At 41.5% G+C, this 12,791-nt stretch overlaps 1 protein-coding gene across 2 annotated transcripts in view; it reads left to right on the top strand.

Annotated features, from left to right (window-relative positions):
* The window catches only part of LOC126990588 (histidine protein methyltransferase 1 homolog), a 102,821-nt gene that overhangs the window by 49,615 nt on the left and 40,415 nt on the right, over nt 1–12,791 (top strand). For both annotated transcript variants that reach the window (XM_050849224.1, XM_050849225.1), the window contains exons 4-5: nt 10,698–10,812; nt 10,948–11,026. In XM_050849224.1, coding sequence (XP_050705181.1) covers nt 10,698–10,812; nt 10,948–11,026 — 194 coding nt within the window. The remainder of the gene's footprint in view (nt 1–10,697; nt 10,813–10,947; nt 11,027–12,791) is intronic.

Below are 12,791 nucleotides of genomic sequence, written 5' to 3'. Positions count from 1 at the left end.
AAATTAAACTACACTGCAACTAATAGTATAAATACTACAGCAATAGTACAGCAAAATAAGTTGACACTGAACCCCATGCTGAGTTACACAGCAGTGATGTTACCAGTATGTGTGCCCTGGTTGTGTGTTGACATCACTCTATTACATTTGCAAGATCTCATCACTGCCTCAGTCCTGTACCAACAAATGTGAAAATGGCTCCATTGGATTCTCTGACCCAAAGAATGTATGTGGACACCAAAAAAGCATGTATAATACGTTCAGTAGTTGCTTAGATATGAACAATTTAAATTAACCCTTTCAATACAATGACGCCTACGTAGGCGTCACGAAGCCCCAGTAGCATATACGATGACGCCTACGTAGGTGTCATATTTCTATTCTGTTTCTTCTTCTATTGAGTTGTCCCGTATTTTGTGTTGGTTTCTAAGTAAAGACGCCGTATGCTGTCCTTGAAATCCTATTGCTCCTCCCACCATCCTTGTTCCCACCAATCACAAAAAATGAGCTACAGTATGCACCGCCTTCTTCCCGCCTTGTGTCTAAAATTAGGAAGTCTCTCTCTCTCTCTCTCTCTCTCTCTCTCTCTCTCTCTCTCTCTCTCTCTCTCTCTCTCTCTCTCTCTCTCTCTCTCTCTCTCTCTCTCTCTCTCTCTCTCTCTCAGACACCGAGGCGCCGACACCATCACGTCTCGCCCACCTCTCTCTCTCTCTCTCTCTCTCTCTCTCTCTCTCTCTCTCTCTCTCTCTCTCTCTCTCTCTCTCTCTCTCTCTCTCTCTCTCTCTCTCTCTCTCTCTCTCTCTCTCTCTCTCACACACACACACACACACACACACACACACACACACACACACACACACACACACACACACACACACGTACATGTACACACATACATTGTCTGTGATGACAAAGGAGTATCCGGCAGCTCTCTGACTGATGATAACAGAGTTGTATTTGCTGATAATTTCTCGACATTCTTCCTCCTCTACACAATCATCTGCTTTCTCTATTTCTTTCCCCCTTGCCCCTTTCTCCCCTTTCTTTATTTCGCTTTTTTTTTATTTCGCGTTGACGCAATTTATATTATGCATAGCAGGTATATGTTGACTCATCGTGTATGCTGCTTTGCAAATACGGGATACAACGAGATACAAGGCGACAAGCAGATACATGCCGGCTCAGGTTTCCTGCGCGTGGCTGAGCACGCCGTATATCAGCCAGGCGGGCTTTTTGAACATCCGGCGTGAGAGGGTTAATGGAGGCCATCTTGGATGCCATTTTAAAATTCCAACTATAGACTCACTATGACAATAATTAAAACAGTGATTCTCATTAATCTGGTTAGCAAGAAACAGTTTTCTCTTAAAAATGTTCACCAGGTAATAATAGAAAATTTAATTTAAGTAATATATGATCAGGCACGGCAGCCATCTTGAAAAATGACCGCCATCTTAGATTTTTGCGTGGCCAGCGGTATTTCTGAGAAGAGCGGACCTTGAAGGATACATGTACCAAATTTCATGCTTGCATCACCATTTGAACAATTCTTTTGAAATATGCAATAATCTGCTGCACTATAAGTGATTCTACATTAACCCGGTAGCAGTAGGGATCATGTTTCTTAATGGTCCCTCTAAGCAAGAAAAATGAGAAAAAATCATCACTCACACAAACCATTTCATAATATATATCAAAGCATTTGTGATCAGTTTATGCATCATCTATTTTTTGGGGTTTCTATCATGGCACAAATTTGGCCCGTCACTGCTACACGGTAAAGCCACAAATTTGGCCCGTTGCTGCTACCGGGTTAATTAATCAGATAGCTCCAAAACTTTGCTTTTCCACTTTAGTAAATATTAAGTTAAAGGAAGTGTCAGTCAAGCTTGTTTTTAAAGGAGCCAATCATGTTACACTGGACCACTGAAGGTGGGAGCTTGTTCCATTCACACAGTACAGTGTTGATGAAGAAAAATTTGGTGCAGTCTAAATTCACTTGTTTACATCTAAGTTTTGTGCCATTATTTCTCGTTTGTATAGTGTCATCGATCATAAACAATATTGATTTGTCCTTAGTCATAAAGCCATTAAGTATTTTAAAACGTTCGATCAGTTTTCCTCGGAGGCGATGTTTCTCAATAGAAAATATGTTAAGGGTTAAGAGCCTTTCATCATAAGGTTTGTTGCGCAAGGGAGGAATCATTTTTGTTGCCTGACGTTGAGCACATTCTAATTTAGCAATGTCCTTTGCATGGTGGGGAGACCAAAACTGTACCACATATTCCAAGTGGGGTCTGACTAAACTATTGTAAAGCAGAAGTATTACTTCTTTATTATTTAATAAAAGGTTTCTTTTAATGAAGCCTAGCATTCTGTTCGCTTTATTTGCTGCGTCGATGCATTGCTGTGAGAATTTGAGGTTAGACTTGATATTGACACCCAGGTCCTAGACGTATTGAACGCTTTTAAGTTTAATGCCATGCATTTCATAATTGAACCTTTTATTTCTTGTTCAAACTTGAAGAACCTGGCACTTATTTACATTATAGGACATCTCCCATCTATCATACCAAGTTGAAATTTTATGCAAATCCTCTTGGAGGCTTTGCCTGCCTACGTCAGTGAGAACCGAGTTACCAATCTTTGTGTCATCTGCACATTTACTAATGAGATTATTGATTCCAACATCCACATTGTTGAGATAAATAATGAAGAGCATTAGGCCAAGAACCGAGCCCTGAGGAATGCCATTAGTGACCGGCGCCCACTCTGAGTTAAATCCATCGATCACCACTCTTTGTTGTCTGTTGCTCAACCAATTCGCGATCCATTTGTGTACTTGACCGTCAATACCTATTTGCTTTAATTTATAAAGTAATTTATGGTATGGATCTGTATCAGTCACTTTCTGGAAATCAAGATAGACTATGTTTAGTGATTTGGTTATGTCATAAACTGAGAAGAGGTCGTTATAAAAGACCTGTAGGTTTGATAGGCAGGATATCTTGTTATGGAAGCCATGTTGTGAATCTTTAATTAATGAGTGGTTTTCAAGGTAACTCACACTTTTGTATCTAATTATGCTGTCAAATAGTTTACCTTCAACTGAAGTTAGACGAATGAGAGAGAGAGAGAGAGAGAGAGAGAGATTTACATAGATATTCAGACCACACAGACCCTACAATCCAGATTAGGTGGTCTATCTTTAAATTATATTAAATTATGTCATCATGACTGCTTTTCTACTTTAGTAAATATTAAATTGAAAGAAGTGTTGGTTGAGCTTGTTTTTAAATGAGTCAATCAACATGATTGACTCGTTTAAAAACAAGCTCATTCAACACTTCCTTCAACTTAATATTTTCTAAAGTAGACATGCAAAGTCTTGATAGCATTTGATTTGATATATGGGTGAGGGGGTGGGGGGCAGTACGAACCAAGCAAGATGGCACATCCATGAACACTTGCCCGGGCCATAACAGACTGGGGTCAACCATCAGGCCTCATCAAGAAAGCAGAAACGTAAAATCAATGATAAAAAATCAATTGCGATGTTAGACTCTAAGTTATTGAGAAATATATCTTAACAGTAGAATCATTTCGCACAAGCCACTCTTCGTTGCATCCTCTGAAATTCCATCTGGCAGTCCCTACTGTTGCAGGCACCCCAGGTTGGGAATCCCTTTGCTACCACTATTTCCATGTTAACTGCTGCTTTAGAACTTGCTAACTGTATGCTTTCACCATTCATGTGGCTTCACTAAAGAAGACTCTCTACTCTAGCCCATCCCTTTGCTGTTCAATCTCCCTATTTAAGAATTAACTAGCATCTTCATTCTTTCATCCCTATTACTGGTAAACTGGAACAGCCTTCTTTGGGGTCTGTATTTCCTCCTTCCTGTGACCTGAACATTTTCAAGAGGGAGCATCAAGACTCCTCCATAACTAGAAATTACTCAGTTAGGACCTTTTTACTCCTGAGGACTTTTTTTTTTCTTTTTTTTTCCTATTATGTGTATTACCCTTGATTGCCTCCTCTGCATTAAAAATAATAACAGAGTCCACTGACTTCCTGAAGATGGTCAGTATAATGTTGATGACCTATCCAGTCCTCTAATTAAGTCCTTTTTTTACAACAAAGGAGGCAGCTCAAGGGCACACAAAAAAAGGAAACAATAATAATAAAAAAAAAGCCCGCTACTCGCTGCTCCTAAAAAAGAATCAAAAGAGGTGGCCGAAAGAGGTCAATTTTGGGAGGAGAGGTGTCCTCATACCCTTCTCTTGAAAGAGTTCAAGTCGTAGGCAGGAGGAAATACAGATGAAGGAAGATTGTTCCAGAGTTTACCAGCGTGAGGGATGAAAGAGTGAAGATGCTGATTAACTCTTGCATAAGGGGTTTGGACAGTATAGGGATGAGCATGAGTAGAAAGTCGTGTGCAGCGGGGCCGCGGGAGGGGGGAGGCATGCAGTTAGCAAGTTCTGAAGAGCAGTCAGCGTGGAAATATTGATAGAAGATAGAAAGAGAGGCAACATCGCGACGGAATTTAAGAGGTAGAAGACTATCAGTAGGAGGAGGAGAGCTGATGAGACGAAGAGCCTTAGACTCCACTCTGTCCAGAAGAGCTGTGTGAATGGAGCCTCCCCACACGTGAGATGCATACTCCATACGAGGGTGGACAAGGCCCCTGTATATGGAAAGCAACTGCGCAGGGAAGAAGAACTGGCGGAGACGATACAGAACGCCCAACCTCGAGGAAGCTGATTTAGCGAGAGAGGAGATGTGAAGTTTCCAGTTGAGATTTTGAGTTAAGGATAGACCAAGGATGTTTAGTGTTGAAGAAGGTGACAGCTGAGTGTTGTCGAAGAATAGGGAATAGGTGTTTGGAAGATTGTGTCGAGTTGATAGGTGGAGAAATTGAGTTTTTGAGGCATTGAAGGACACAAGGTTCCTTCTGCCCCAATCGGAAATGATAGCAAGGTCTGAGGTTAAGCGTTCTGCAGCCTCCAGTCTGGAGTCGTGTACTTCTTGTTGTGATGGTCTTCTATTGAAAGAAGTTGAATAATGCAGAGTGGAGTCATCGGCGTATGAGTGGACAGGACAGTTTGTTATGGAAAGAAGATCATTGATGAATAACAGGAAGAGAGTGGGTGATAGGACAGAACCCTGTGGAACACCACTGTTGATAGGTTTAGGGGAAGAAGAGTGACCGTCTACCACCGCAGAGATAGAATGGCCGGAAAGGAAACTGGAGATGAAGGAACAGAGAGAAGGATAGAACCAAAAGAGGGCAGTTTAGAAAGCAAAGACTTGTGCCAGACTGTATCGAAGGCTTTCGATATGTCTAGCGCAACAGAGAAAGTTTCACCGAAATGGCTAAGAGAGGATGACCAAGAGTCAGTTAAGAGAGCAAGAAGATCGCCAGTAGAACACCCCTTGCGGAATCCATACTGGCAATCAGATAGAAGGTTAGAAGTAGAAAGGTGCTTTTGAATCTTCCAGTTAAGGATTGATTCAAAAGCTTTAGATAGACAGGAAAGTAAAGCTATAGGGTGGTAGTTTGAGGGATTGGAACGGTCACCCTTCTTAGGCACAGGCTGTACAAAGGCATACTTCCAGCAGGAAGGAAAGGTAGATGTTGATAGGCAGTGACGAAAGAGTTTGACAGGCGGCCACACTCCCTCATGTTCTTCAATTTTGAATGGCCAAGTGGCAGCCAAACACCGCACTGGAAAAGAGTTAAGTTTGCTTTCTCCTTAGCCCAGGAAGCGCGCTCTGCGCTCACACTGCCTTGCAGAGCTATGGGATGCATGAAAAAAATGTTTTTATGCCTCAATATCACCATGAAATATTCACTTAACGCAATGTCAACATTGAACATGTATAATGCCAAAAGTGTCAAGGATTATGAGATAAAAAAAGTCAGAAGTACACTTAACTTGAATATAGATAGAATTATTATTATTATTTTTTTTTTTTTTTTCCATTCAATACATGATTGGATGGCAATGGTACTAAGAAAGCACAGGTGGAACATTACGCCAAGTCGTGATGCCAGCAACCAAGGCAGAAGGAAACTGACGGGTTCTGTTTGGTGATTGGTTGCCACATAGCTACTCAAAATCAAGAGGAAAAAAGAGGAGGCATGGCAGCCTTGAATTATTTTTCTGAAATAAACTATAATTATCTCCTTTTGCCTTGTAATGATTACATCCCTCAGCTTATCATCTTTTGGCTGATGTTTATAAGAATAATTAGTTTTTGCTGCTGTCATATCGAATGTATAGATATAATTTATAAGGGAAATCATTTATGTTAGAGTATGTTAGAGTAGTAGGAAGGGAGACACCTACCGAAATAGGCATTAGCCACTCCTGGTGAGGTATATACGGGAAGCAAGGAGGATGCTGCAAACCCACCTAATACCCTTCCTGTGTCCTCACTTTCCGTTTCCCTATTGTCTCATTAACACCACATCGTAGTTCAGCATGCTCTCTAAAGACAAATCTTCTTACTTTCCACACCACACTACATACATGCAACACACACCATTTCTTCAAAAATTTTCAAAATTCAAAATGGCTGTAATTCGCTGTGCCTCGAAGTCCCCGTCTGTGGTGGGACCACAAAATATAATGCACCCAGAGAGGACTCCCCTTTTGGCTCTCGACCTGAGAGGAGTCTTGATAGCTCTTCCTCCTTTTTCTGTATTAACCTATGCAACATTCGCGTTCTTCGTTCTAATTTCCATTCTGTGGGACACCATCTCTCCTCCTCTAAACCTCACCTTCTTTTCCTCACAGAAACTCAGGTCTCGGAGGCTACAGACAGCAATCTCTACTCTGTTCTTTCCTGCTATCTCTATCTAAATTTCAATACAAAGCTGGATGTTGCATCTACTTATGCAACAATATTACTTCCTCTCGTGCCCACAACCTTGATTCTTCTGAATTTTCCACCATCTGGCTAAGACTTCATTGTCATTCAATTTCAATGTTCACCACCAGCTCTGGCTTTCATCCTCTTTCACTGACCAGCCTGGTGAACAAGCCTACATCTTTGCTCTACTCAGTGATCTTTAGTACAGTCATATCTCGGTTGACAAGTTTAATTCATTCCAGAATTTTGCTCGCACACCAAAACACTTGTAAACCAAAACGAATTTCCCCATTGAAATTAATGTAAATCACATTAATGCGTCCCATATCTCAAAAAAAATATTTATCTAAAAATCATTTTACATGTTATTTTATCTAGAATTAAAGTAATTTCCCTAACTAATAGCAATGATAAATAATATAAAACAAATCAATGTGTTACGGAGACTCCCGCAACCGCTAATTACACTCAAGGTGTTGGCTTTGTACCGGGGTTTAGAAGCCGCAGTTTCCCTATTCTCGAGGCACCGGAACTATGTTCAACCACCAACGTGAAGGTAACCCAATGTATCGTTCGAGATGGAGGGTGAACGGTAGTCACAGTCACGTCCAGGAGGGTATACAAGCTGCTGAGGCTCACACCCCGTTACTGTTGCGAGCATAGTATCCGCCGTTCCTGTTTTCTTCTGTGCAGCAACATCCCTTTTAACAATATTTCTTGGGGACATTGTTAAAACACAAAGAACGCTCAATGTTGTGCTGAAAACACTAAAATCACACACCAAAGCACAAATGCAATCGGACAAGAGTGCATGGATATTATCTCTACGAGTTTACAATGTGGACTGATACTAGGGTTGCCAACATGTCACCCTTTCCTTAAAATATGGAACGCCCTTTGTTCTGTACAGTCGTCCCTCAAATAATACAGGGGTTAGGGACCCAGGACCCCCGTATTATTCGAAAATCCGTACAAAATTTGTGCCCCCCCTAGAAACACTCCTGGGCACTCCTACGGAATCCGAGTCCCGCCTGACTCAGCTGTTACCCACGGGCCCAAGTTGCCAGTTATGCATATTCTGCTGCAGTCACTGTAGTGTTACCACGCTGGGGGGGGGGGGGTCGACGGGGGCGAAGTGCCCCGTTAGAGGTCAGGATATTTAAAATTCGGTTGGAGTAGTTTAAATATGCATCCCTTAACTTTATAATATGAAGGCGTAATGTCGTATTTTGGAGGTGCGGAGTCAATCTCCACAGTTACCGTTTCGTATCTTATTTCACGTATGAATTAGAGAGTAATAGTAACTGTGGTAGAGAGTAAGAGAGAGTGTGAGTGTATGACATGGCTTGTTCGTTGACAATGTGGAAGGCAGCGATGCCAGGATGGCTCTGTTGCCAAGCGTGGAAACACTACAGTAGAAAATGCACAACTGGCAATTTTTGCCGGCGAGTAGAAACTGATCACCAGTTATGCATTTTCTGCTGTAGTGTTTCCACGCTTGGCAATCGAGCCATGTGGTAAGCTCTCCCTACCGCAATGTAACTCGTACCAAAACGTAACTTCTTCTAAATCTGAATTCTTCTGCAAGGTGAATACCTTTCTTGAATGCTTTAGGGTGCATTCAGTAGGTGTTTTGGCTTGTCTCTTGGGTCCCATGTTCATGTTATGTAGTAATGAAGAAGCGTAGCTGAGGGTGCGCACACACACAGACTTTGGGAAAGCGCTTAGGTTTCAATCGGGCAAAACAGTGTTCCTGATGTTGTACACACACACGGATTGAGGGGATGTGCATGGGAGGCAGTCTGGTAGAACAGTGTTGCCACTCACGCCATGCTACTTGGTGCGACGAGCGGGAAATTTTAAAATCCTAAAAAATCTTCTATGATAATCCGTATAAAACCGAAAGCGTACTATTGGAAACCGTACTGTTTGAGAGACGACTGTATTTGGCTGTCTTGAATGGTTAAGTAGATAAAATTCAGTATTTTAAAACTGTATTGAGTGAATTTTTAGTGAACCACAAAACCAGTCCATAAAATTATGTGTCATGGGTTGTCCTGAAATACGTGTAAAATATGCGTCAAAACGTCCCTCCCCCTTCCTCCTGCCTTCACCAGCAGCGGCTGTCAGTCATGTAGAGAAATTTTAGGGTTGCCACCTGTTCCTTAAAATATGGATTCGTTCTGTATTGGAGAATGGGATGTTGCGTTCCTTATATTTTTTAGCTCAAGGTGGTAACCCTAACTGAGACTATTCATATTGTTCTCCTCTTAGAGCACTCTCGTCTTGCGGCGAACAAAGAGAACTCACGCTCACATCTTGGACATGTACAAAAAAGTACGCCAGTCCTTATTGAAAAACTGACTTGGTCGGCTTGGCTGATGTCAGCCGATAGTCGGTCTACGTATTGGCATCCTCCCCTTCCCTTCATGAGCCGTCATCCGGCAAGGGTCTGTGGTCCCTCCTCAGAGGGACGTACACGTTTGACCCCAACAGCCTCCATATAGCCTGTGTCCCCACCCTTGAGGTGGTGGCAAATTAAAAAAAAAGATTTGTATAAACAAGATGCTCGTATACCAAGTCACCGCTCATAAACCAAGGCATGTTTTGTGATTTTTTTTTCTCATAAATCAAAACACTCGTAAACTAAGGCACTCGTAATCCGAGGTTTGCCTGTAGTTGGTTCAGCACCCTTCACGTATTTGCAACCACCTTGGAGACATGCCCAACATTCTTGCCCTTTTCCTAACCTCTAACCTTTGGCTTATTCTGTTAAACTGTTCTCTCCATTGGGCTCTTCTGATCACAACCTTATTTCTGCATTCTGTCCTGTCACTCCTGTACAGCCTCTGGCAAGGATCGAGTCGATGCTTCTGGCATTTTGCTTCAGCTCGGTGAGATGACCTTAGGATGTACTTTTCCGATTTCCTATGGAATGATTACTGCTTCCAGGAGAGAGACCCCTCTGTCCTAATCATAATACTTACATTTCCACCTGGAATCGTGCCAAATCTATTCCTCAACAACCAAAAACTCTTTCATCAATAGAAAGTTCTGCAACCTTGCTTTCTCTAATTCTTCCAGAGACTTCTGGCACCTAGCCAAAAATATCTCCTCCAATTTCACTTCTTCATCTTTCCCTCCTCTCCTTAATCCTGACGGCAGTACTGCCGTCACATTTGTCTCTAAGGCTGAACTCTTCGCTCAGACCTTCTGTAAAAACTCAACTCTGGATGATTCAGGGCATATTCCTCCTACTCATCCCCCATCTGACTCCACTATGCCTGTTATTAAGATTTTTAAGAATGATCTTTTCTATGCCCTCTCTGGCCCCAATCCTCAGAAGGCTTACGGGCCTGATAGAGTGCCTCCTATTGTCCTTAAATACTGTGCTTCTGTGCTGACACCCTGCTTAATCAAACTCTTTCATCTCTGCCTTTCAACAGCTGGAATTATGCCTACATACAACCTGTGCCTTAGAAGGGTGACCATTCCAATCCCTCAAACTACCGTCCTATAGCCTTACTTACCTGTCTTTCTAAAGCTTTTGAATCAATCCTTAGCTGGAAGATTCATAAGCATCTATCCACTTCTGAGCTTCTATCTGATTGCCAGTATGGGTTCTGCAAGGGGTGTTCTACTGGTGATTTTCTTGCTCCCTTAACTGACTTCTGGTCATCCTCTCTGAGACGTTTCAGTGAAACCCATTCAGATATAAATTTGGGCTGTTAACTAATTTTTACCATCTTTCTTTTGAATTGAGTTGTGAAGTTCATTGACTGAAAGCAATTTTTGATACCAATGTTTCTCATTCCAGATGAAGTATCTGACCATGAGTTCAGCACTTAAGAAGCTGCAAGAGAAAGAGACAGCATGCAACTTGTCCACAGTTTTAGACAAACACTCTGATCTTGTACCTGCTGTCTATGAAGGTTAGAACATGGTAAATTACGAGTTTTCTTTTGACTTGGATTGACTTTAAAAATTTCATCAAGGCTGGTACAAAAGTTTATCATCATGAACAGCTCTTGTTTTCAGTAATAACTGCAAAGTATACAATTTTCCAGGGGGCCTTACAATATGGGAGTGCACCTGGGATCTTCTAAATCATTTAGCAGACATGGACATAATTTTTAAAAATAAAAGGTAAGCCATCTTAATTACAATTTAAAAAAAGAGGTTTGCATTCTGATTTTTAATTACAGTCATTTCCTTCTTAATGAGATTCTCTTTCACTGACCTGAAGGCTTCCAGTGTTATTAACCGAGTGACAAGTGCATGAATGACCCGCAGGTGAAAATATTGGTGAGATCCATGAATGGACATGTGTCCTGCTTACACCTCCATTTTCTTTTAGGTTCATTCTTTCCTTGTGACTTTCCTTATTATCCTGCATCTGAAAGATTCATAGCTGTTGAAGTACACATGCATGTAGATACAAGTTTGTTACCCGCTTTAAAGTTCACACAATTGGATTTTTTTCATCAAATTTTACTTTTTTTTTTTTGTGATAAAAGTTTGAAAATTTGACTTATTTTTGGTTTTCTATAACAGTTAGGCTATTTACTGTATATGCTTTCATCAAAGATGCATCCCATTTTCAAGTTTATATTTTGAAAAAAAAATAATAATAATAATAATAATATCCTGACATTGACCAATTTTACTAGATGTTTTGTTGATTGTTTCATGACTTGCAGTACATGTTTTTTTTATATACTACTGGACCAGCACCACCTTGTAATATGTATATACCAGCTTGTAGTCAAAATCCTTGAGACCTAGACTAGACCCTCTGAGACCAAGACCAGACCCTCTGAGACCAAGACCAGACCCTCTGAGACCAAGACCAGACCTTCTAAGACCAAGACCAGACCCTCTAAGACCAAGACCAGACTCTCTAAGACCAAGACCAGACCATCTAAGACCAAGACCAGACCCTCTAAGACCAAGACCAGACCCTCTGAGACAAGACCAGACCCTCTAAGATCAATACCAGACCCTCTGAGACCAAGACCAGACCCTCTAAGACAGTGGTTTTCAAACTATTTAGTATGACGGCACACTAAGAAACAACTAATATTTTTGTGGCACACCTGCCATTTATATATATATATATATATATATATATATATATATATATATATATATATATATATATATATATATATATATATATATATATATATATATATATATATATATATATAATAATTAGTCACCCTTGATGAATATAAATTACACTTTACAATAGTTTCATTAGATTATGTACACAAATCAAAATCCCACCCAAATTTTCGAGGCACACGAAGGAGATAATGGCGGAACACGAGTGTGCCGCGGCACACACTTTGAAAATCACTGCTCTAAAACCAAGACCAGACCCTCTAAGACCAAGACCAGACCCTTGAGACCAAGACCAGACACTCTAAGACCAAGACCAGACCCTCTGAGATCAAGACCAGACCCTCTAAGACCAAGACCAGACCCTCTAAGACCAAGACCAGACCCTCTAAGACCAAGACCAGACCCTCTAAGACCAAGACCAGACCCTCTGAGACCAAGACCAGACCCTCTAAGACCAAGACCAGACCCTCTAGGACCAAGACCAGACCCTCTAAGACCAAGACCAGACCCTCTGAGACCAAGACCAGACCCTCTAAGATCAAGACCAGACCCTCTGAGACCAAGACCAGACCCTCTAAGATCAAGACCAGACCCTCTGAGACCAAGACCAGACCCTCTAAGATCAAGACCAGACCCTCTGAGACCAAGACCAGACCCTCTAAGATCAAGACCAGACCCTCTGAGACCAAGACCAGACCCTCTAAGATCAAGACCAGACCCTCTGAAACCAAGATCAAGACCAGACCCTCTGAGACCAAGACCAAACCCTCTGAGACCAAGACCA

This window comes from Eriocheir sinensis, unplaced genomic scaffold (assembly GCF_024679095.1).
Source record: "Eriocheir sinensis breed Jianghai 21 unplaced genomic scaffold, ASM2467909v1 Scaffold179, whole genome shotgun sequence".
In the NCBI taxonomy this organism is placed as follows: Eukaryota; Metazoa; Arthropoda; class Malacostraca; order Decapoda; family Varunidae; genus Eriocheir; species Eriocheir sinensis.
Note: the sequence above shows the minus strand (reverse complement) of the source record. Positions and strands in the feature narration are given on the sequence as shown.